This window comes from Lithobates pipiens, unplaced genomic scaffold, assembly GCF_037356315.1.
Source record: "Lithobates pipiens isolate NorthernLeopardFrog02 unplaced genomic scaffold, aLitPip1_a1.2 Scaffold_22, whole genome shotgun sequence".
Classification (NCBI taxonomy): domain Eukaryota; kingdom Metazoa; phylum Chordata; class Amphibia; order Anura; family Ranidae; genus Lithobates; species Lithobates pipiens.
Window position 1 is genome coordinate 324,163,824 of NW_027507784.1, and position 22,212 is coordinate 324,186,035.

The 22,212-nt window shown below is 42.0% G+C and overlaps 1 protein-coding gene across 4 annotated transcripts in view; it reads left to right on the top strand.

Moving 5' to 3' along the window:
• Positions 1-22,212, top strand: part of CFAP70 (cilia and flagella associated protein 70) — a 77,924-nt gene that overhangs the window by 50,327 nt on the left and 5,385 nt on the right. For 3 of the 4 annotated variants that reach the window (XM_077449534.1, XM_077449535.1, XM_077449536.1), the window contains 11 exons: positions 619-750; positions 890-1,015; positions 4,906-5,039; positions 5,192-5,307; positions 5,753-5,917; positions 7,249-7,428; positions 8,473-8,567; positions 11,249-11,401; positions 13,486-13,647; positions 13,755-13,844; positions 17,454-17,555. In XM_077449534.1, coding sequence (XP_077305660.1) covers positions 619-750; positions 890-1,015; positions 4,906-5,039; positions 5,192-5,307; positions 5,753-5,917; positions 7,249-7,428; positions 8,473-8,567; positions 11,249-11,401; positions 13,486-13,647; positions 13,755-13,844; positions 17,454-17,555 — 1,455 coding nt within the window. The remainder of the gene's footprint in view (positions 1-618; positions 751-889; positions 1,016-4,905; positions 5,040-5,191; positions 5,308-5,752; positions 5,918-7,248; positions 7,429-8,472; positions 8,568-11,248; positions 11,402-13,485; positions 13,648-13,754; positions 13,845-17,453; positions 17,556-22,212) is intronic. The other variant, XM_077449537.1, reaches the window with a different exon arrangement.

Here is a 22,212-nt window from a genome sequence, read left to right on the forward strand (position 1 = left end):
GGTGGAACGATCGTGACACCTCCCTAGGTTATGCCTATCTGTGATGCCTTCATGGTTGAAAGAATTGAAAGAGCTAGATGATACTGGATGTCCTCCAGTCAGGAAATGAGGCGGGCTCTGTCTGACTTGCTGAAGCGTCTAATGCACATTGTGGCCCCTTGATTGGTAGATGAGGGATGTCATCATCCCGCAGATGCACACAGTATTAAGTCATTCAGGCACAACCAAAATTGTGTCAGGAATGCACATACATTTGGTAGATAACTGTGATCAGGCAGGTAAGTTTGTATCATTAAATCAATTGTGTTGCGCTAGCCCTTTAAATTGTGCAAAATTTCCCAAAGTAATCAGTCAAATCACATAGCTCATTCAACCAAAATCATAGAAATGAATCAATTGCACATAAAATAATAAATAGATCAAATTTAAATATATACTTGTGAACAACAAACTTGAAACTTCCCCAGATGACATACATTCTGATGAAATGCGTTGGTTAGGGCTTAATGATTTGTCATCATCATGCACGCTGAACGGCATAGTGCATGGTGCCATGATTTAGAAATGGATGAAATAAAATATTTTTCAGATATAACCATGATGTAATCTTTTGTGTAGCATGCAGTGGTGAAGATTGTGAGGGAGAAGTACCTGAGGACCACAGCTTTTGAGGACCGCGACCAGCTCCAGGCATTCCTGAGTGAGCTGTACATTTATCTGGTGGATCAGATGCACATTGCTCTGAATAAGGTAAGAAACATTGAGGTCTAGGAAGAAACATATGGGAAGTAGGAAACCTGAACAATTACATTGGTTTACACCAGATATTTCAAAAGTTTGGGAGCACATCAATTCAGTTGGCCATGGGTCTCTTTATTTCATCCCCTAGACCCTGTTTGATGACAAAGAAGAGACTCCCCCCAATCCTATGACAGATACGGAACAGCTGCTGCGATTTGCCAAGGAAGCTGAGATGAATGAAGATTACAATCTAGCTGAAATGTATTATAAGGAGGTATGGAAGTGTTTTGTATGATATAATAATTCACAGCATGTTCTACAACTCTTTGCAAAGTCAAAGAGAAGAAAGGGTGCCACTCACCAACCCAGTACAGTAGTATGTAGATGAATGTGGCCACAGCCAGTGTTGCTTCATCCACATCTTCCTCATATGTTTCGCCCGCTCACCAGGGCTTGGTCACAGAGGCTCTTTGCAAAGAACATAGAGACACTGACATTGGGTATCCAAGATCCCAGAAACCAACCAGTAGGATCTTTGGAGGAAAGCAAAGCAACCAAATGGAAATCTAAACCAGTGTTTCCCAACTAGGGCACCTTCTGGGCTCCCCTGGTGTGCCGAGAGCATGAGACCCAGTTTGTCCTGGATCAGAGATGGATTAGAGGTCTTTGTGATCCAGCAGGGAAATCTGTGGTGATACTCTGATGTGATGGGGGCTCTGATGTGATGGAAGGTCTCTGACTATGGTGACAAGGGGGACCCTTTGATATAATGGGGGGGGACTGTGATGTGTAGGGGTCTCTCTAATATGATGGGGCATCTGATGTGAAGAGGAACAATGATGTGATGGGAGGACCTCTAAAGAAAATAGAGGCTTCTGTTGTGAAGGTAATTTCATCAATGTGGTTGTGTGTATAATCCCAGGCTCGGGTTTTCCATTGATTAGTAACATTTACATTTTAGTCTGGGGTGCCTTGAGAATTTGCATACTTTAAGTGATAAAATAATGTGAAAAAACCTTTTTAAACTCAAGTGTCCAATGAAATAATAAAAAACAAGTTGTGAGTTCAAATGTCCATATGTAAATTAATACAAAAAATATAAGTAATGTCCAGTGTATATATAAACTAGAAATAACTGAAGCTTGTTTATTCAATGAAATAATACTTGACCACGTGGACCCTTTACCTCTAAACACCACTAAGGCCGCGTACACACGCGGGGACTGTTCGCTCAACTTTGTTCGTCAAACAGTTTCAGCGGACAGTCCGCTCAAAATTAGCATGGACGGACTTGGCCACACACGACGAACGAACAGTCCGCTGAAACCGTGCGCGATGACGTGAACGGCACGTACGACGGGACTAGAAAACGACGTCCTATACACTGCAATGCAAACTTCGGCATGTAAATCCTTTCTGAGCATGCGCGGAACTTAGTTTGACGAACAAGCCTACACACGAGGGGACTGTTCGCTGAAACAAAGTTTCAGCGGACAGTTTTTCGGAAATTCCGAAAAACTTTGTTCAGCAGACTGTTCGCTGAAACTGTCCGCTGAAAGCCCACACACGAGCGGACTGTCCGCCGAAACACTGTTCAGCGGACAAAGTTGAGCGAACAGTCCCCGCGTGTGTACGCGGCCTAATAGATGGAGGCTTACCAGAGCCCCAGTGACCCCCTGTTAGGGGAGGTCAAACTGCGCAATTTCGATCACAGATCACATAGACGTCCCGATAACCAGATGCCGGAGATTATCCCGATCTTTCAGATGTCCCGTGATCTTCGGATCCCCACGGATGCTCTCAGCAGGCCTCCAAACAACGTATCACTTAGCATAGCCGGAGGAAGCAGACAGGACCAGGAACCAGAAGGGACGTCAGCCAGGCAAGTCTTTACCAGGAACAGAGCAGCGAGTCTCCAGATATGTTGGACCAAGGCAAAGGCACAGAAGGAAAGAACCAGGCCTGGGTCCACGTGGTCAAGTATTATTTCATTGAATAAACAAGCTTCAGTTATTTCTAGTTTATATATACACTGGACATTACTTACCGTATATTTTTTGTATTAATTTACATATGGACATTTGAACTCACAACTTGTTTTTTTATTATTTCATTGGACACTTGAGTTTAAAAAGGTTTTTTCAAATAATTTTTTCACAGTATTGGTGTATTTGGTTTAATAAATTTCTTTGCACATTTTTCACATTCACATTTAGTGGCCAAGCGCTGCACTTTGTTTCTTTTATTTTCTTTGTGCCCAGTATCCTGGTTATGGTGTTCAGCTGTTGATTTTTTATTTGTTTTTTTACCAAGCGCAGATTTTTTCTATTTTTCCATACTTTAAATGATGCCACAACTAAAAAAGTTGAGAAATTCTGATCCAAACAAACATGGGGAGAACTTACACAATCCATGCAACTTCTTGGTTGGAGCTGAACCTTGGGCACCATTGCTAAAGAAAGTGATCGTTGACCACACTCCAAGATGTAGAGGGTAAAAAATGTTTCTTTATTCTAAATGCAGACACATAACATCAATATGGCAATGACACAGACACAGTGTCGTTGTGTCTGTGTCATTGTCTTCTCGATGTTATGTGTCTGCATTTAGAATAAAGAAACATTTTTTACCCTCTATATCTTGGAGTGAGGAAAAACGATCACTTTCTTTATTGGCTATCCACACAGACCACGGACTGGATCTGCACCCGGTCGATGGAGGGAGGATTGTTCTCACCTGGAGAGGTACAACCTTGTCTTTCTATTAGATTCCCCATTGCTAAAGGCCACAGTTCTGATTACTAGAGTGAGAATTTAGAGATTGAGAATTCTTTAAGCTTTGGTTTGGCCACATTTTCTAAAAGCTCTCCTGGGGCCGAAAAACAGGGCCGAAAAATTTAAAGATTGGGATGTAGACTGAAAAAAAGCAGTTCTTCACAGGCCTAGAAGCCCTTAAAAATATCTACAATGGGTACTAAGATAGAAGGATGAGACCTGGCAGCAATGGCAGTCAAGCTAAAAGTGTCCAGGCAACAGCAGAAACGTAAGAAAGAAAAAAACCTGAGCTGTTTGGGGAAACCGAACCGCCGAATATAACAAATGAAATTAGAATTTTGCTTGGAACATCCAAATGTATAGAATTCAGTCTGAATCTATCACTGTTTGGGATCAGATCTATTAACCACTGCCATTCATTATGTATTGGCCTGCTTCCTTCCACTGGAAAGCACTATATCATAAGAACCTAGAAGCAAAAAGGGTGATGCTAACTCAATAGATTATTGAGAAGAAAGGATCCACGGGCTGTTGCCACTTGAGAGCAAGGTGTGATAATATGGAAAATGTTTTAAAGCAACCCGTACTGTGTCCATGTAGGTATCCTAGAACACTTCCCCACTCTCTAGTGACACATATGCCCTTTTCCATCAATCACCCACTGCTCTGGTTGGCTGCCAGTAGCAAATAAAATACCTGGTACTTCTGGGTATAGAGGAGCAGGTATGCTCCCTAATTTCTTGTCCCAGACACATGTAGGCAGGTGCAGTCTATTTTCTCCACTGTAGATGACACTCGACTGCAGCGGCATTGCAGTTGGAGGGGAATTCAATGAGAACTTGGTTCCTTTATGGTTTCCTGGATTACTGGGGAAGCTATATGATTGGATGCTGCTACTCCATGTGACTCTGGCAGCCATCTTGGGACAGGTAGAACCCATTTAAGGCCCTGGCTCCCAGGCTTGGCATGCATTTAGCGTGTGGGTAGGGACAGGTCACACATCTGACAGGGACCGTGATTAGTGACAGGGAGAGGTTTCAAACGTATAGGGAAAGGATAGGGGCACATCATCCTTTCTGAAAACCTCCCCATTTGGCTATGGACCAGCCAGGCCACAGTTGGCACATCTGTTGTATTCTGTTAATGTTCTCAGTCAGGTGCCTTCCCACTGGGTTCTTTGTCAATTATTTTATTCTACATTATTACAAGTTCTTTTCTTTGCAACTGGCTTCTGAGTGTTTTTTTGCCATCACACCACGCTGCACCTTTTTTCACAATATAAAAATCAAAGAGTATGTGTATTAGCATCTTAATTTCCTGTTGGCTAATCCAGTATATCTGATCAGTCGGAGTTGTAAACATGTCCCTTATGTTTGTTATTTCTCTGTAGAGATTGGCTCGTGACCGTCAGTCTCCTGATCATTGGTTGGAGTATGGAAGCTTCAGCCTTTTGATTGGTGATATTATCAAAGCTCGGCAATGCTTCCATGAGGCCTTGCTCTTAAACCGGCAACATTTACACAGGTAACCAACACTCCAGAGCAATCACCGTCTGAATATATAACCCACATTGTTCTAATTTTTGTGTGCTCAAGGGCCCTTCGAATAATCATGTATGTCTACCTTCTAGTGGCTGGGGTGTGCACATGTGGTAACACTATTTTTTCTATATACAGTTTGCTCCTGTGTGGTATGGTAGCTGTTTTGATGGATAACAATGAGGATGCCGAGGTGTTTTTTGAAGACGCAACTTGTGTTCACCCGAGCAGTGTCTTGGCTTGGACTGTGCTAGGTATGTATTTGTTTTTCCCAAAGACAAACTTCCAAAACTTATGGAAAGCCTTTGCAGAAGGGTGAGGGCTTTTATAGCTGCAAAATTGGGGGAAACGCAATATTAACGCCCATGGTTTTGGAGTAGAATGCCCAACAAGCTCATACTCGTGTGATGGTCAGGAGCTCACAAACCTCAGGCTATATAGTGTAAATCAGGTCATTCGTCAGTGGCATAGCATGCGGTACAAAATGCTTAGGGGGTGCAAAATTAGTAAGAATTTGAAGTAAGAAGGGGTGGGGAATCAGTCTTTGTGCTCTAAACTATGCCTTAAGGCACCAGTATTTTGGTATTTTTCCTATTCTGGAAATAGTTCCAGCAGTTTCTCTTTTTTTTAGCTACAATTGTTTTAGAGCAGTCAGGCTTGAATGACTGAGGAGAACCTCCTTCTCTATGTATCACACAGGGCTCTTCTATGAGGTCCAGGGCAATGACATCCGGATGGAGATGGCCTTCTCGGAGGCTGGAAAGCTTCACCAGGTTGAGCTGGCTTTGGAAAGATCGGTGGCTCATGCAAAATCCAGAGTACCAGACAGTGGAAGGACTGCCGCTGCAGAGACCAGTGATAAAGGTAAGATAAATCTCCCCGGGTCTAATTTTCTATATAATATTAATTTCAGGGCTAAACCAATGCAAAAGTTCAAGCTCTAGTTTATTAGCATTGAGAAACTGTAAAATGAGCCAACATATTTCAGTGGTTACAAAACAATCAAGCACCTGTTTATAGGCCAAAGTGACAAGGGGGCTTCCCTTGCGGTTCTGATGCAAACACCCTTGAAGGTGGTGACAGACAGTGCCAGGCACAAAGTGGTGTGGGTGCCGAAAGTCCAGTTCGCTGGTGGCTGCTTCTGGAGATGGTCAGCAGGGTAGCTCTCTAGCCAAGAGATTGGAGTCTCATTGGGATTACGGGAAGGGTTTGCGATGTTCAGGTGTGGAGCCAAGCTGAGGTCATGCATGGGAGGGTTGGAGATAATGGAGTGGTCAGAAGTCAAACGACGGATTAGTAGAAACAAGGTCCTTAAATGAGCCAAGGTCACAATCGGGAATCAGACAGAGGGAAATCACAGGGCAGGCCGAGGGCTATGACTAAGCACTTTTGAGAGTGTGAAACGCGTCAACTTATCTATCCTGTACCCTGCTGTGGTTTGAACTTTTGATATTTTATACAATACAGACGTTTTTAGTGAAGTGTGGCTGTCCAGATCCTCCTTCCTCTAATTGCTATATGCTTAGCCTGCACCTGCTGCTTCCACCTTGAGGAGAGTGCCATTCTCAAACACACCCACCTGGAGCGGTGATCCCTTCTCCCCTGCCTCATCATTGGCATTCAAGGGAGAAAGAGTGCTCCATCATTGGTGTCAGTGTGAGGAATAGTGCCCCATCATTGGTGTCATTGGGAGGAATAGTGCTCCATCATTGGTGTCATTGAGAGGAATTGTGCCCAATCATTGGTGTCATTGAGAGGAATAGTGCCCCATTATTGGTGTCATTGAGAGGAATAGTGCTCTATCATTAGTGTCAGTGGGAGGAATAGTGCCCCATCATTGGTGTCATTGAGAGAAATAGTGCCCAATCATTGGCCTCATTGAGAGGAATAATGCCCAATCATTGGTGTCATTGAGAGGAATAGTGCCCCATCATTGGTGTCATTGAGAGGAATAATGCCCCATTGTTGGTGTCAGTGGGAAGAATGGTGTCTTGTATCAGTGGAAGGAAAACTGTCCCAAGGGCCGGATAGAGGCAAGCAAAGGGCCACAGTTTGGAGACCACTGCTATATAGCATGGATGGAGGTAGCTGTTATGTTTTTCTTTTTCATTATCATTGTATGGCCAGCATTAGGCAATCTTTTACAACTGTCTCCTCTCTGTAATCATTTTTTTTTCTAACTTTTGCATTGACAGGAGCAGGCTCCAAAGAAGTAGCTGATGTAACAGACGGAAATGCACCAACCTCGTCCAGAGTCCAGTCGGCATCCGGAGGTACGTCACAAGCCAGCCATCCCCAGGAAGAGAAGACAGTAAACGCTGTGCCAAAATCCCCTTCATCCACTGTCTCCAAAAGCAAAGCTGTATCTCAGAGAGGTGAGGGATCTCAAGATCATGTTGTCCTTTAAAGCTGCCCAAATCTATCTACCCAACTATGTCCAACCACATGACTTCTATTAATATGTGTATTATAAGGGACAGTGGGACCACAGCGTTTATGATTTGAAAAAACTAAATGAATCAAGAAGCCCCCGATTCTAATGAGTGTGAAGCACAGTGAAGCCTTCATAAAACAGAAGGTATTCACGTGTCTTATTCCATCACCTATCCCAAAAAATAAGAGGACTGTTGCTCATTTTAGGATTCCTTCATGTCCCATCAGCCAAAGCACATACAGAAACACTGGTGTATAGTGCAAATGCTGCCTAATATTACAGAGCCATTTATTCATTTTTTTGGCCATCCTCAGTGCAGTATATGGAAGCCATGGCTTCTATGGAATTGGGCCTGGACCCTACAGGTTATGGTGAGAAATGACTAAATATGGGGTCTCCAAACCACATTTGGCCCGCTACAAGGTCTTATCCGGCCCCCAACAAGGGTCAGAGGCGTATCCTCAATGTACACTGATTTAAGGTTAGGGTCAGCAGAGGCTGCCGATGGTCTCCACTTCTGATGTAAGAGGGGACTTTGATGAGGACCCTGATCTAAGGGGGGACTCTGATGAGAACCCTGATGAAATAGGGGTACTCTGATGGGAAACCTGATGTAAGGGGGAATCTTTTTTGGCCGCCCACAAAAATGTATAAATGATGATGTGACCCTCATACTGAAAAGTTTAGAGCCCCTGGACTAAAGCAATTATGAAACAGAACACAGAACTGCATCCATGTGCAGTACAGGTAAACGCAGGTAAATGTCCTGGACAAGATTAGAGGGTATGGAAGTCAAAGAATAAACATGACAGCCAGGTGACTAGCATTTCCACAAGCAGAAGTCAGCAATGGCATTTTAAATATTGCTCTGTCCAGGTTTCCTTTTATTTGTCTAGAACTCTAGATTGTACTGAGCATGTCTGAAAAAAACTGAGACTGATTAGGTACAGCACTAACATTCTGCTATAAAATGTTTCTTTCTCAGGCGCTCGGCCCAGTATAAGTCACAACCCTCCATCTGCTGTCAGCAGTATCTACATGAAGACGGCTCAGTTCCTGTCCCAAGTCAATGCCATGCAGGTGAGATCCTGACACCACTGCTCATAAATGAAAGGGTTAAAGGTGAATTCCAGGCAGATGTAAAAGACACACAATGAATGCAGTTCTGTAATCATTACTACAGCAACAATGTATTTCAATATAAGTGCCTGAATATTAGACATGTGCAGTTCATTTTTCTGAATTCCAAATTCGTTTTTAATGAATTTTCGACAAATTCATTCATTCGGAAATATCTGAATTAACGAAAATCTGTTTGATGAATTTTCTGAATATTTGTAAATTAGAATATTTGAAAATTTGTAAATTCGTAAATTCAAATGTTCCAAAATTCTGTAGTTGTCGTTTTAGTTTTAGTTGTTGTTTCTGTTGTTTTTTCAGTAGATGTTTTCAGTTGTTGTTTCTGTTGTTTTCAATTGTTGTTGTTTTCAGTTGTAATTGTTGTTTCTGTTGTTGTTTCAGTAGTTGTTTTCAGTTGTTGTTTTTGTTGTTGTTTCAGTAGTTGTTTTCAGTTGTTGCAGTTGTAGTGGTTTCAGTTGTTTTTTGTTTCAGTTATAACTTAACTATTAGGCCCCTTTCACACTGGGGCGTTAAGTGCGTCGGCGGTAACGCGCTGCTATTTTTAGCTGCACTTTACCATCGATTTTGCGGTGCTATTTGGCCGCTAGCGGGTTGCTTTTACCCCCCCCCCCCCCCCCCCGCTAGCGGCCGAGAAAGGGTTAAAAACCAGCTACAAAAGGCTTAAAACCACCGCAAAGCGCTGCTGCAGCAGCGTTATGCCGGCAGTATAGCCGCGCTGCCCCATTGATTTCAATGGACAAGAGTGGTGAAGGAGCGGTGTACACACCGCTCCAAAGATGCTGCTAGCAGGACTTTTTTTTAGCTTCCTGCCAGCGCACCACTCTAGTGTGAAAGCCCTTGGGGCTTTCACATTGGAGAGACAGCAGCGGCTTTTTCAGGGCGTTTTGCAGGCACTATTTTTAATTTGGCTGTTAGAGAACGAATCTATCTGTTATCAGGACTTCCTACAGCACACAACACTGAACTCCCAGGAGACTTCAGAATCCTTCAGAGCTTCCTCCTACACACCATGTGACCATGTGACATGACATGCAGTGTAAACTTGGCCATTACTGCAGTCTTATCAGCTGAAGCTGATAAGACTGACAAAGGGAAACATTAGACATCGGCACAAGTAAATACTATGAAATAAAACAAGTCAGCTATTAACAGGGAAGCAGGGTTGCCATAGAAACATTGGATTGAGAAGGAGGCTTGATTAACAGTACAGGAAGTGCTCAATGTAAGGGCGGAAATACACTCCACTGTGGACTCAGAAAACAATACTTAAGATGGTGCTGCCTAAGCCCTGGAAACAAGTTTTTTAAAGTTTCTTTAAACAGTAAGTAATATGCTATTTGGGCTGGATTACAGTGGCTATAGTCTGATAATTACTTATTATAATAGACTAAATGAAGAGAAGCATCAGAGTGGGAGAGTTTACTTCCTCTTTAAGCTTTATTAAAGAATAGATGTATATTTTGTACAGTTATCTTTTATATGTCCGGCTTTTCTTAGCTGTGCAGCCTGCTGGGGTAAGTGTAAAGCCTCGTACACACAGTATGATTGTTGGCAGGGGATTGTCTGTTGACAGACTGCTGTCCTAAAATCTTACTGTTATGTCCCGTACAAACGATCGGACATTCCACCAACAAAACTGTGGATTTTTGTTCGAAGGTTGTTGGCTCCAACTTGTCTCTTACACACACGGTCACACAAATGTTGACCAACAATTACGAACGTAGTGACGTACAAGACGTACGGCGAGCCGATAAAAGAAGTTGAGTAGTCATGTGCCACCTTTTGGGCTCCTTCTGCTAATGTTGTGTTTGGTGAGAATTGATTCCGAGCATGCATGGACTTTTGTGCGACGGACTTTTATACACACGATCGGAAAGTCCGACAACAAAATTTGTTGGCAGGAAAATTTGAGAACCTGCTAGCCAACATTTGTTGGCGGAAAGTCCAACAACAAATGTTCGATGGAGCATACACACGGTCGGACTTTCTGCCAACAAGCTCACATCCAACATTTCTTGTCGGAAAATCTGATTGTGTGTACGGGGCAATAGTATGCTCCTTCTGACAATTGTTGTCCAACTTTTGGCCAACAAATGTTGAATGACAGCCTATTGGCAGAAGGGGCCCAAAAGGTGGTGCTCAAGACCTGAAATGCCTCGTAGTACATCACTACGTTCGCGTTTGTTGGCCGACAATTGTGTACCGTTAGTATGCAAGACAAGTTCCCGGCCCATGCCCTTTGGACAAAAATCAGATGCTCGGTTGGCCAACAATCGGATCATGTGTACGAAGCTTAAGACTTGGGTGGGGTGGCTACATTAAGGATTGCTGTACTAAAAATCATGCAATCCAAAGAATACAGCTCCACTCAAAATCAATATTTCAGTTCTGAGTGTTTTTTTGGCTAGTTGAATACCACCGTAATTTCTTGTATCTCTCAGGAATGATATATCCCTTGAACACCTAAACAAACTCAACTCTTCTTAAATTCCACAATTATGAATCCAGATCATGGTGCCCCAGTGTCCACCTAAGACTGAATTTTTTTTTTTTTTGAGTGAGGTTTACTTAAAAAAAATTCACAGATTTTAACATACAAGATTCTAATTCCCTTTGTTTAGTTTGTCCAGAGAGCCCTGGCACATGAGCTCCTGAGCCCGGACGGAGGGCCCAGCTGTAAGTACTACTTGATGTGTGCGCAGATAAACCTTCTTCGTAAAGAGTTTGACGCAGCCAATGAGAACCTACAGGAGGCATCACAGATAGACCACCAGGTATGTCTTGCTCCGTACACTCTGCAGTGTAACCCAGGTGTAGACTTATAAAGGAGCTATGGAAAAGGGGTAGAAGTAAGTGGGGGGTATCCCCTCACTGCAAGCAAGTGGCCTCAACTGCCCCGTGTCCACAGCCAAAAGCGCCTACAATGGGCGCGGGAGCATCAGAACTGGACCATGAAGCATTTGAAGAAGGTGGCCTGGTCTGATAAATCACATTTTCTTTTACAATATATGGATGGCTGGGTGCACATGCATCGCTTACCTGGGAAAAAAGATGTCACTAGGATGCAGTATGGGAAGAAGACAAGCTGGCGGAGACAGTGTAATGCTTAGGGCAATGTTCTGCTGGGAAACATTGAGTCCTGCCCTTCATGTAGATGTTATTTGACATGTACTACCTACCTAAACATTGTTGTAGACCAAGTACACCCCTTCATGTAAACGGTAACCCCCCCCGATGGCAGTGGCCTTTTTCAGCAGCCTGCCACACTGAAAAATGGTTCAAGAATGGTTTGAGGAACACAACTATGAGTTTGAGGTGTTGTCTTGGCCTGCAAATTCTCCAGATCTCAATCTACTGAACATCTGTGGGATGTGCTGGGAAAACAAGTCTGATCCATGGTGAAACCACTTAAAGGATCTGCTGCTGATGGCTTGGTGCCAGATACCACAGCATACACCTTTAGAGGTCTAGTGGCATCCATGTCTCAATGAGTCAGGGCTGTTGTGGCAGCAAAAGTGGGATCTACTCAATATTAGGTGGGTTTTCATAATGTGATCGATGTACATTATGTACATTATCTCTCACTTCAAGCCCTAATGAAGGGGACATTTGACCTCATAAACGCCTTGGCTCTGTGATAAAGTCTTATTTTGGAATAAATTTATAAGTGGTCAATTAACTTTTGGTGTGGCGCTTCAATCTCAGATTCAGCTAGTGTTTACATCTTTTTTTAATTAATTGTGTCTAATGCCGCGTACACACAACCAGACTTTTTTCAACAGCAAAGGTCCGACAGAAGGAATCCATTGGACAATTCGATCGTGTGTGGGCTCCATCGGACCTTTGCTGTCCAAAAATCTGACGGACTTTAGAAACAACATGTTTCAAATTTTTCCGCCGGACCAAGTTCCTATCGAGAAATCTGTTCGTCTGTATGCTAGTCTGACAGACAAAAACCAACGCTAGGGCAGCTATTGGCTACTGGCTTTGAACTTCCTTATTCTAGTCCGGTCATACGTCATCACGTTCGAATCCGTCGACTTTGGTGTGATTGTGTGTGGCCGAGTCCGTTAGTTCGGAAAGTCTGTCGGAACGCTGCAGAAAATCCGTCGGGAAGACCATCGGAATTAGTCAGTTGAAAAATCCGGTCTTGTGTACGCTGCATAAGATATGTAACACTCTTATTGCTCATGCTGTTGCCCAGTAACATCATCCTTATTAGCCACTGTGGGACCAGCTGATGTTTTGTGCTTTATACGAGTGTAAGGAAAAGTGAGCCCTAGGGATGCAATATCACCGACTGATATTATTTTTAGAGATGTGCGGTTCGTTTTGTTCCGAATTGAAATTTGGACGAATTTTCGTCTTTTGGAAATTCGGATGTGTTCGAATCTCCAAATTACAATAGTACCGAATTTTAACGAATCCGAAATTTTACGAAAAAAAAAAAAATACGGACGAAATTTGAAGTCCAATACTTTTCGGATTTTGAATCGTTTTCAAATTTAGTTTTTGAATTAGAATAGTTTTCCAATTTCCAAAGAGAATAAAATATAATAGAAAATAAAGGAATAGAATAATAAAAAAAAAAAAATCTTTCTCATTGGAAAACGTGAAAATTGTTCGAATTTGAAAATGTTTTGAATTCAAGACTGATTAGAAAACTATTTGAAACTGATTTGAAAACTTTTCGAAACTATTCAAATCGATTCGAAATACGAATAAACAAAATTAATTTGGAAAGTGAATTAAATGGATTAAACTAATTTAACTAAACAAATTTATGTAAATAACAAATTGAAACTAAACAAATTTTTTAATTTTGCGCATTTCTAAATTTCTTTTTTGCCCCCCCTAGAACCCGGATGTGTGGGCGTTCACAGGACACCTGCGCTATCTGAGCGGCAGAAAAGGGGAGGCACGGGAATGTTATGAGCACACACTCAGCTTGGTGTCTGATGCATCAGACATGCACCCCATCTACCTCCGTTTGGGGTCCATCTACCTCCAGGAGGGAGAGGTAAGTTCCTGCTTTATATGAACCCAAGAGGCTTATGTTCTCTATAATGTCTGGCTGCAAATCCTAATTCTAGGGAATCTCCCACAATGTCTGTATTTATATTGCAGTATGAGAAGGCAAAGAAGACTTACCTGCTGGCTTGTAAGAGGTCACCTACCTGCCTGACCTGGCTGGGTGCTGGAATCGCATGTTACCGGGTAACCTTCTATATCTTATATACTCCACGCAACATCCAGAGTTACAGATTGTTGATGTAAAACTTTAGTGAACTGTAACTGTCTAGGTAAATTAGGGCCAATCTAGACATGTGAAATTCATTTAGTTTCGAATTTGTTTTTTAACAAATTTTGACCAATTCGTTAATTCCGAAATTTCTAAATGTTTTCAATTTCCAAAATTTAGAATTTTTTAATTTCCGAATTTCAAATTTCCGAATTTTCCGAATTTCAGAAATTAGGAAATTCAAATATTCGAAATTTCATAAATTTCAAAAAAGTAAAATTTGGAAATTTGAAAATCTGAAAATTTGAAAACCTGAAAATCTGAAATAATTAACTAATAATAAATATTAAATTATAGGTATTGTAATTTCCTTTCAAATTTGGCTGATGGTGAGCATAACGAATATGAATTTATCCAAAGATACAAATTATTTGAAATAACGAATGCCGTATCTAAACGAATGGAACGTAACGATCTAATAATAATAAATAACAATAATAATAATAACTTTATCATTATTATGTATTATTAATTTGTTCTGTTCCATTCCATTTGTTTAGATGTGGCATTCTTTATTTCTGAAAATTCGCAACTTCAGATAAATTTGTATACGTTACGTTCACAAACAGTCAAATTTGAAAGGAAATTGCAATACCTATAATTTAATAGTTAGTTGTGGGGCCTCATGCACACTGGACATTAAAAAAACGTTATAAAAATGCCAGTAGCTTTGCAGTGAGTTTTTCAACGTTTTTGCAATTGCACTTTTTAGCGTTTATTAGCGTTCTTTAACGTTTTTCCTCTTTAGCGTTTTGCTTTTTTTTTTTTTCAATGGATAAAAAACATTAAACACTGGTGGGGGAAGTTTTTGAGCTTTTATCGACGTTTATTAGCGTTAGAGCATTTTTACAGCGCCCCTTCACAGGCATACTATAGACACCCCCCAGGTACGAAATTTAAAGGAATATTACACTTTTATTGTTTCACTTTAATCATTATTAAAATCGCTGCTTCTGAAAAAACTGCCATTTTTAAAACTTTTTTTTGCATTGATCCATGTCCCCTGGGGCAGGACCCAGGTCCCCAAACACTTTTTAGGACAGTAACTTGCATATTAGCCTTTAAAATTAGCACTTTAGATTTTGAACGTTCGAGTCCCATAGACTTTAATTGGGTTCTAAAGTTCACACGAAGTTTAGGTCTGTTCGCAGGTTCTGGTGCGAACCGAACAGGGGGGTGTTCGGCTCATCCTTAGACTACAGTGAGATCTTAACCACTTCAGCCACGGAAGGATTTGCCCCCTTAATGAAATTTTTTGCAATTCGGCACTGCGTCAATTTAACTGACAATTGTGTGGTCGGGCGACGTTGCACCCAAACAAAATTGACGTCCTTTTTTCCCCACAAATAGAGCTTTCTTTTGGTGGTATTTGATCGCCTCTGCATTTTTTTTTTTTTTTTTTGCGAAATAAAGAAAAAGAGCAACAATTTAAAAAAAAAACAAAAAAAAACATATTTTTTACTTTTTGCTATAATAAATATCCCCTAAAAAAATGAATTTCTTCCTCGGTTTAGGCCGATATGTATTCTTCTACATATTTTTGGTCAAAAATTGCAATAAATGTATATATTGATTGGTTTACGCAAAAGTTATAGCATCTACAAAATAGGGGATAGATTTATGGCATTTTTATTATAATTTTTTTTACTGCGATTTTTAGCGGGACTGCAACATTGCGGCGGACAGATCGGACACTTTTGACACTTTTTTGGACCCTTGGCATTTATACAGCGATCAGAGCTAAAAAATAGCCACTGATTACTGTATAAATGTCACTGGCAAGGAATAGGTTAACACTAGGGGGTGATCAAGGGGTTAAATGTGTGTCCTAGGGAGTGATTCTAACTGTAGGGGGAATGGGACTGCCTGGAGGAGGAGACCGATCGCTGTTCATACTTAGTATGAACAACAGGTCTGTCTCCTCACCCTGGACACAACTGAGATCTGTCTGTTTACATTGACAGATCTCCATTCTGTCTCTCTCAGGAACAATCGCAGGTGTCCGGCTGAAATCGTGGCAGCCCGGGCACGCGCATCGGCTCCATCGTCGAGTCCCCTAGTTGTCTTAAAGCAGCAGATGTACAGCTTCGCCGATTTGCCCAGGGGAAATATAACTGCGGCGGCTGGTCCCCTAGTGGTTAATGTGGTTGTAAACCATTACATATACCCAGTGCAGGGACTGGCCTTACGTCTCTCCCTTCTCTACATCCATTCAAAGTCCAGAATTTATAAAGCCTCTCTGAGATTTCAGAATACAGTGGGCGGAGAGCTGAAATTACACACTGCAAAGCTCAGTAAGGAGAGCTATGAGAGCTGAGTGGAGCAAAGGGAAACACCCCCCTTCATACAGCACACCCGAGCAGGGCTGAGGCTCTCAATCACAGGCTGTGAGCTGGAGATCCCTCCCCTGTCACCTTTTTACTCTTAGTGTCAGGAAAAAGTGGCGGAAAAAATTCATGCTGATAGCAGAGGTCCATAACAGCAGACAGAAGTGACATTTAGTGCTCTAATTTAGACATTAAATTTACATTTACATTAAAGTACACATTAGAGACGGCAGGTGCTTTGTTCATATTTAATGTCTGAGGTTTACAACCACTTTAAGCCTGTCCCTTTTACCAATTGACAAATTATTCCTTAAAAGGTAAGTCCACCAAAAAAAAAAAAAAGAAGATAGTTCCTGCCTCTCTTCTCACCATAGTTGTGTGCAGCCCATTGCATTAGGGCAGGGGTCTCAAACTGGCGGTCCTCCAGCTTTGCAAAAGTCCCATCATGCCTCTGCCTGTGGGAGTAATACTTGTTACTGTCAAACTTGCAACGCCTCATGGGACTTGTAGTTTCGCAACAGCTGGAGGGCCGCCAGTTTGAGACCCCTGCATTAGGGTGTGCACCCCAAAGCTCAAACACACATGCCTTTCTCTGCAGCCTCAGCTGCACAGGACAGTGAATGAATGGGAAGTACTCTGTGCTGAGCGGCTTCCTGTTCATTCACAAACTGAAGCATAGTGAGCAGCGTTTACTGTGCTTCAGTTATGAATGAACACGGTGAGTGAGTGTATTCATTGTGTTCATTTAGGGGAAGCGAGTAGCACTGTGGGGCAAACATGGGAGGAAGCCCTAACAGTAGGGGAATCGGCACCACACATAGGGATTAGCCTACGCATACTTATGCTTCCCACCCATCTGGGAGTTTGTGTCTCCCCCCCCATTACCTTTCTGTGTTCCAGCTCCTCCTATTATGTTCTCCATAATATAAAATATAAAAACCCAGCAGGGATGGTGAGAACCCCTCATAATGGCCATAGCTGGTGTGCAGACCCCGGAACTCTGCACTTCTCACCAAAAACAGAAGAAACCAGTGGGGGGGGGGGGGGGGGGGGCGGGCGATTTACCATGAACTGTAATAAATCAGCTGGATGTGCCAATCCTTTACATTTCTTTTCTGGGCCATAGTTAGCGGAAGCAGCATTGAGCTGGTTATAAAAGGAACTTGATTATTCACTGAAGACCGTTGTTATTCACAGCTAGAAGAGATGGCGGAGGCCGAGGAAGCTCTCTCGGAGGCCAATGCCTTGAATAACAGCAACCCATCGGTTTGGGGCTACCTGGCTCTCGTATGCTTAAAGGTGAGTTCTAAAATCCAGATCCTCCTTATATGTATAATCAGATACTCTTATATATAAAACAGAGACAAACCAAAGATGTTGGCCACAGCAACCAATTGGAATCCATCGCTGATACAAACAATTGGAGAAGATCTGATTGGTTGATACGGGGCATGGGGGCCATTGGGCAGTGGAAAGTGCAAGCAAATAATAAACCAGGGCTCTTTATTGCATAACTGACTTTTATTTATTTTCATTAGAAAGTTCAATAACGCTGGAAAATACAAAGTATATGTAGATATACAGTATCTCAGTGTGCAGAAAGTACCATAAGGCTCATCATTTTTAAAGTTTAGCCCTTAGCCCAGCTTCACACTGACAACAGGTTAGAAATCAGAATTCAGCTGAACTTCACAAATTCATACCCGCAGTAGACATGTGCAATGAAAAAAAAAATAGTTTTCATTTCATTTGTTTTTTTGCTTTATTCAGAAATTCGAAAATTCAGAAATCCGAAAATTCAGATTTCAGAATTTTCGATTTGCAGAATTTTCGAATTACAATATTCCGAATTCCGAATTTTCAAATTCCGAATTTTCGGAATTCGAAAATTCAGAAATTCAAAAATTTGAAAATCCCAAAAATTTGAAAATCTGAAAAAAAGAAAGAAAATCAGTAAAATTTGAAATTATAACTAGCTAATAATAACTAACTATTAAATTATAGGTATTGGAACTTCCTTTCAAATTTGGCTGTTTGTGAACATAACAAATACAAATTTATCTGAAGTTACAAATTATCCGAAATAATGAATGTTGCAGCTAAACAAATGGAAGGGAACAAATTAATGATAAATAATAATAATAAAAAGGTTTTATTATTATTATTATTAGATCGTTACGTTCCATTCATTTAGATACGGCATTCGTTATTTCAATTAATTCGTAACTTCAGATAAATTCATACTCGTTACATTCACTAACAGCCAAATTTGAAAGGAAATTCCAATACCTATACTTTAATAGTTATTATTAGTTAGTTATTTCATATTTTTAAGTTTTCAGATTTTCATTCTTAATTTACGAATTTTCCAATTTCCGAAATTCCAATTTCCGAATTTTCTAATTTCCGAACTTCTGAATTTCCGAATTTTGAATTTTCCAAATTTCCGTATTCCGAAATTCTGAATTTCCGAAATTTAGAATTTTCGGAAATTGAAAAATTTGGAAATTTCCGAATAAACTAATTTGTCAAAATTTGTTAAACTAATTGCACATGTCTACTGCAGAGATGTCTATACAATTGGCCCCCTGAAACCGCCAAAAGTAGTACAGGAACTACTTTTGGGAATTCGGACGGTGCCATTGCAGCAATAGCCGCCAATGTGCCAAATCATAGCGATGTGAACCTTGGCTCATTGTGTTAAAAAAAAAAAATCCCATTTCATTTAAAAAAGAAATTACATTTATACAATTTTTGTACAGATATAACATTATAATTAACTTTTTTATTTCATTTTTTTTATAAGTGACCGCATACCCTCTGTTCTCAGCTGCATAAGGGGGTTGGAGAGGTGGGGTAGAGAAAAAGCAGCTCACTGATCTTCTCAATGAAAAAGCTGTAAGGGGGGGGGGGGGGGGGGGGGAGTCGTGTCAGCACAAGTCTGATCGTTGGAGGACAGGCAGGATGTGCTCCCAGGACAGCCAGAAAACTAAACATTGCCTAGTATGGTCAGTTTGAAATAGAAAAATAGGGGAACTGGTAGGATCGCCAGGGATTTCACACAAATAAAGCAATACAAAGAGAACAGGATACTTTTTCATACAAGTACACGGTACAGCAGGCACATATCAGGAATATGAAATGCTGGGGTAACATACTCTTTAAATGAGCACTAAAGGAGTGTAAGGCTGTGGGTACAGACATGAGTCATGCTCCAACCCTGAAAAACCCCATATTGAGAGGATATTGGGATAGTTTAGGCAATTTGTCAATAGAATGGATAGTTCTCTTTACGTTCAAAGAATTAAAGTGCAGCGCTAAACCATATAAATCACAAATGTGCCAAATCATACATACAAAGAACTCTTTACTAGTGAAACAAAACTGAAAATATCTGCTCACCCGCGTAATCTGTGCCCAAAGTCCATTGATCGATAATAAACAAACGATCCTAGCAAAAACAGCTATGTGAAATCTGAATAGGGCCAGTGAAATAGTCCTTACACAAATCAATCAGCTCCCAGTTTCCATTGGTGCAATGTGTGACTCCTATAATGGCGCTAATCAGAGTACTGAGCATGCAGGGCCAAGTGCAAGAATCTTCCACTTCAAGGGAAGTTGTCACATTACACATCTTCTTGCCAGAATTAAATGACCCTCAGGAGATAAGTGGTCATTAGTTCTGTTGGGAATGTACCCAATAGCCCAGAGAAAGACTTGTCCCTTTCTTCAATAAAAAAAAAAAAAAAAATGACTTATAAACACATAAGATAAAAAAGCAATGCCCATAGTATAGTTATGAAAATTAAATCCACTTTATTAGAATAAAAATGCTTACTCACATGTAAATAGAAGCAGTACCGCATATAATTGTAATCATCCAAACAGCATAACAGATTAGAGGAACACTGATCTGCGGTGAGCGTGCGTGATGACGTCAGTCTGGTCCTACCCTATGCGTTTCGTCATAAATTATATCCTCAGGGGGTTCTTATTAAGTATCACAATCACCTTTATGGCAGTATTGGTCATAGCTTTTATCCAGTGGAATGTGTTTGTCAGGTACTCACCAGGGCCGAGTTGCTGAGAGTGGCTCTCCTTGCAGCTAGGTGCACAGTACCCCTGAGGGTGGAACAGTTTGTACTGAGCATGCAGAGGCACCGGTCGCCAGCAGGTAGGTGAAGCTTGCTTAAAGGTCTTCTGGCAGAAGAGAGACTCGTGCAGGGTGGAGGTCAAACACAGGAAAGTCCAAACAGGAACGAAGTCTTGAAAACTAGCCAGGGGTCATACACAGTGGTCAAACAGCCGGCCGAGCATCAAACACAAGGAGCAGGCAGAAACAGGTCCAGGAGGAAGCCGAAGACCTTAAAGTGGAAGTAAACCCTCCTATCATTTTTGGCCAAGGAAGCTGCCATCTTGGACTCTGTTTACTCTTCAACTGCCATGATGCTGCACATGTGATCAGTTCTGACACCGGCCATTGGATGGTTTGACAGTTTGGTTGAGAGCACAACCAATGTTACAGTTACATTCCCGGCACATGCCGGAAATGTAACTGTTTTTTCAAACTGTTAAAGGTATGGGTTTACTTTCGCTTTAAGGCAAGCCTAGGGTCAGGTGCAGGGGAGATTCGAAAGTAGTCAGGCTAATCCGGGTCACAACAGGCAGGCACAGGAAACACAGGCAAGGCACAGGAACACTGGAGCTGAAAAGACAAACCAGCAATGACGCAGGAAACAGAGCTGCCTTTTATAGGCCTACCAGGGGGAATCGCGTTGTACACACAACCGCGTGCACACTGTTGCGCCGCATTGTGCACCCGAGTGCACCGGCCCGCTGTATCGCGTGTGTGCGAACCCGCTAATTTGCGCAGACCCGCCGCATTGCGTACCCGTGTGCGCCGTTGCACAATTCTACCCCGCAGGCTCATAGGGAAACGCTGACACTGGCAAGGTGGATTTCTGTTAGTCCTCTGACAGTGTTCTATTCAACAAATTGTGCAAGATTAATAGGTCTGTGGCCTCATAGTCAGCCCCAATCTTACAATACTGAGTTCAACTTCAGATAAGGCTCACCATTCAGTGTATATCAGAGGATTTTGCTATTACTGCTTAGACTACATGTAGAAAAGTCCAGAGCCTTGTTAGGCCTAATGGTGACCTCCAGAGTAAGGGAGAGCTGACTTTCAGTGTAGAGTGGGTACAAGGCATGGTGGGTGTGATGCAAGATGAACAGGTGAGCACCAGACACTTTTTGAATGCAAAGAGATTTATTGTCTCTTGAACAGAACTGAGGGAGAGAGGGTTAGGGCCAGGACACCCTTAGTTTGATGCAAAGATAATTAGCAGACTCCGAGACTTCTATAGGTGGACAGCTGTACAGGTGAAGGCATCCAGCCGGACACCAATTCTGTATAGGTAGGACCGCTGTCTCCTATGGCAACAATCTTGTAGCTGTTACTAACGGTAATAGTAGTCAACTATTTGCAACACGAACAGTTCTCTTTACCCCACACCCGCTCACTGTGGGTCTTCACTCAACAGGCTCCCAGTCTCTCTCACTAGACTTCAGATCCACTAGCCACTGGATCCCGCTACTTTACATTTAAGAATGGTGCCAGGCATCGTCATTGCGTTACTGTGCATGCGCCACCCGGCCGAGTGTGTACGAGTTCTCCCGAACCCGGCTGGCTTCAGAGCGGCCCCTGCACAGTTGAATGGTCAGCTCGCGGGCATCTTTTCTATGGGCACCGTTGCCCGTAATGGACATTTACGGGCACCCCGAAAATGGGCTTAAATTTACGGGCTGCCCGTAGATCTATGGGCGATTGGCAACACTGCTGGCTCCCTTGAGCTCTTCCACTTTAGCACTCAGTATCTTCCTCAAGCATGGAAAGAATAAAGAAATGGCTGCACATCCAAAAACACCAAACTGCGGTCTTCCTCAAGCATCACCC